Here is a 3233-nt window from a genome sequence, read left to right as displayed (position 1 = left end):
GACTTGAGTATAGTAGTGATACATAAGGACAATAGGACAATTTTTCTTCTGTCTGGATGGTGTATTTTTCTTATCTGAAAAGTTAATTACTGAATGACTTATAAGAAACTTTAGACTTGGCTTTATAAAGAATACATCCGAAACATAAATATAACCCCTGTCCTCTACTACCTTAGTATTCATTTTACTTTGCTTAGAGTTGGTCTCTGAATCACAGGAACTGTGACAACTGTGACAACAATGGTTTCCCCATGTAAGGTGTATTCTCTCCCTAAAGGAAGTCTGGAGGTAAGCAATCCAGAGCTGGAATGGTAGTGCTACAAATTCGGCAGACACTCGGGCTCCTCAACTTTGTTCTGCAACACATGGCTTATCTCCTCAGAGTCACCTCATGGCCCCCAGCAGCTGCTGGAGCTCTAACAACAGGGCGGAAGAAGGACAAGAAGGAAAACAGCATGCCCCTCCCTTTAGAGCTCTTCCTGGAAGTCCTATACAAATTTCTACTCGCAGCTCTTCCATCAGAGCTTAGTCATGTGGCTTTGCTGAACACAAGGGAAACTGGGAATTTTCAGCTGGGCTTACTACCTTTCTGAATAAAATTGGGGTTTTATTACGAAGGAAGAAATGGAAAATGGACACTAGGATAGGCAACTAGCAGACTGCCACAGTTTGTAGTATATAGTTGTTAAATTACTGTTTTACTGTACAGTCTTACTGATTTTGGAATATTTTTTTGATAATATAAAATATTGAACTTTTCATAATTTTAGAGGAAGGAGAGTTTCTTAATTAGTAAAATCTGTGGCCTTCCTAAGTCCAGACAGGGACTCTTGATGTTTCTTACTCTTTATGCACAGAATACCAAAATATCACCATTGCAACCTGGCCTCAAACTCAAATCTCATGAAGTAATGGATATTAGTGAGGAACTTTTAAGTTTTGAAATTAATTAAAAAAAAAATCTCTCACCTCTCTCATCTTTCTGTTTTAGGAAATCAATGATCTGTTGGTTAAGGAAAAGATAATGCAGCTTACCCAGCAGAAATTACAAATCCAAACTCTTCAGAAGAAGGTAGTAAGCTTGGAGACTACCCTGAGTTGTATGACCAAAGAGTTTGAGACTGAAGTTTTAAAACTGCAGCAGCAGGCAATGGTAAAGAACCAAGCGGGTCAGATTGAAATTTTCAAGCTGCAGCATCTTCTTCAGATGAAGGACAAGGAAATGAATCGAGTAAAGAAGCTGGCCAAGAACATACTAGATGAAAGAACAGAAGTGGAAAGATTCTTTTTAGATGCTCTACACCAAGTAAAGCAACAGATCCTATTTAGCAGAAAGCGTTATAAACAGGTAGCACAAGCTGCTTTCAATTTTAAAATGAGAGAGGCATGTGCAGGAAGAACAGAATATCCCAAAATCCGAACATTTGATGGCAGAGAGCACAGCACCAACAGTGTGAATCAGGATCTTATGGAGGCCGATAAATGGTACTAATAATGCTTTAATATTTTGCCTTTGTACTGCTCTTCTTGTGCCCTTTAGAGAAATAAAAACCCTGAAAAGTTCAGTTTGGTAATATCTAAGTATTGACTAGATTACTCAGTAAGTTACTTGAGGAGAGGAACTGTCTTACTCATCTTTGTAACCCCTATGCTTAGCATACTGTGTGGGGCTTAGTAGGTATTCTTAGTAGATGTCCCCCCTTTTTTGTGTGACAGAGACTTGTTAAAGGGATTATTCGTTCCATTTTGAATATCATTGTAATATTTTTTAACATGTTCCTTTATTTTGTTTCCTATAAATTTGTTATAAAGGTTTGATTAGATTCAGGTTAAACATTTTTGATAAACATGCTTTTCACAAATATTTTGTAATGTTCCCTTTACTATTCTGAGATGAAATTCATAGGTAATAATATCTAATCAAACCTATAATTTAAAAAATCAATATAACAATTCTTTGCAGCAACTCTTTGTTGTACGGAACTGTCCTATGGATTGGAGGACACCCAGTAGTGCCCCCTCCATCATTGTATTAACCAAAAGTCCCCACAAGGCTTTAAAATACACTAGAGATCTACTGCCACCACGATAAAAGTAGTAGAATGATTGAGACATTTGTAGACTATATACAATTGTTGTTTCCTGTTAGCATTTTAATCTGTTTGAATACTTTTCTCCCTATAAACCATGGATTAAATTATAGTGCATTTTAAAGATTATTCTGAAAAAATTGTTTTATATCTCAACACGATTAGATTCTTCAAAGGTCTTAAGAAACTTAAAACGACTCCCTACTACTATGACTTAACATCTTATTGAGAGGGCTTCCAAATGTGTTTTCTGTTTTACATTATTTTTTAATAGGCTAATATGTAGGTTCTTTTAAATTGTATAGCTGTTGGGAAGGTTGGACATGGTCAATGACTCTTCTTCAAAAATGTCCATACTATAGTTTTTTTACCTTCTTGCCATATTCAGAAGTCTGTTAATAACACTATTACTATTATTCTATTATAATAATAGTTATTATAATGACTATTACCAAGAGATTCACTTTATTTATTTTTTTTAATTTTTTTTTTTTTGCGGCACATGGGCCTCTCACTGCCGTGGCCTCTCCTGTTGCGGAGCATGGCTCCGGACGCGCAGGCTCAGCGGCCATGGCTCACGGGCATAGCCGCTCTGCGGCATGTGGGATCCTCCCGGACCGGGGCACGAACCCGCGTCCCCTGCATCGGCAGGCGGACTCCCAACCACTGCGCCACCAGGGAAGCCCCACTTTATTTTTTTATTTAATAAGTCAAGCAAGTTGAGTTCCCACCATACAGAAGGCAGTTTCTTTTACATTTTTTAAATCTACTGTATATTAAGTGGTATATAACTTTTCAGAAGAAGGTGCATAAAATGATTCTCCACATTGTTGTTGCAGAAACTGGACACTTCCCTATTCTGCCTCATGAGCAACTTATCACTTTAATCCTAGTGTTCAATAGGATTTCTGCCAGGAAGGCAGAAATTGTAGTTAAAATATTACATTATCTGCCTAAGAGGCAGATTAGGGAAGGACAATTAAAGTATATGGTGATTATAAGGCAAAACCTAAACTTAAAACTAACCCCAACTGACATATATGAAAAATATTTCTTACATTTTACATCAATACTCTATCTACATGTCAGCCAACTTTTGTAAATAGCCAAGTAGACTACGAATCCTTTGGAGAAGTTATGGTA

At 37.0% G+C, this 3233-nt stretch overlaps 1 protein-coding gene across 2 annotated transcripts in view; it reads left to right on the top strand.

Annotated features, from left to right (window-relative positions):
* The first annotated feature begins 1024 nt into the window (after positions 1–1024).
* The window catches only part of LOC132514441 (basal body-orientation factor 1-like), a 12812-nt gene continuing 10603 nt past the window's right edge, over positions 1025–3233 (top strand). For both annotated transcript variants that reach the window (XM_060139135.1, XM_060139125.1), the window contains exon 1: positions 1025–1485. In XM_060139135.1, the coding sequence (XP_059995118.1) occupies positions 1025–1485 (461 nt within the window). The remainder of the gene's footprint in view (positions 1486–3233) is intronic.

This window comes from Lagenorhynchus albirostris, chromosome 1 (genome assembly GCF_949774975.1).
Source record: "Lagenorhynchus albirostris chromosome 1, mLagAlb1.1, whole genome shotgun sequence".
Lineage (NCBI taxonomy): Eukaryota > Metazoa > Chordata > Mammalia > Artiodactyla > Delphinidae > Lagenorhynchus > Lagenorhynchus albirostris.
The sequence above is the reverse complement of the archived record's forward strand: the minus strand, read 5'-3'. Positions and strand labels throughout refer to the sequence as shown.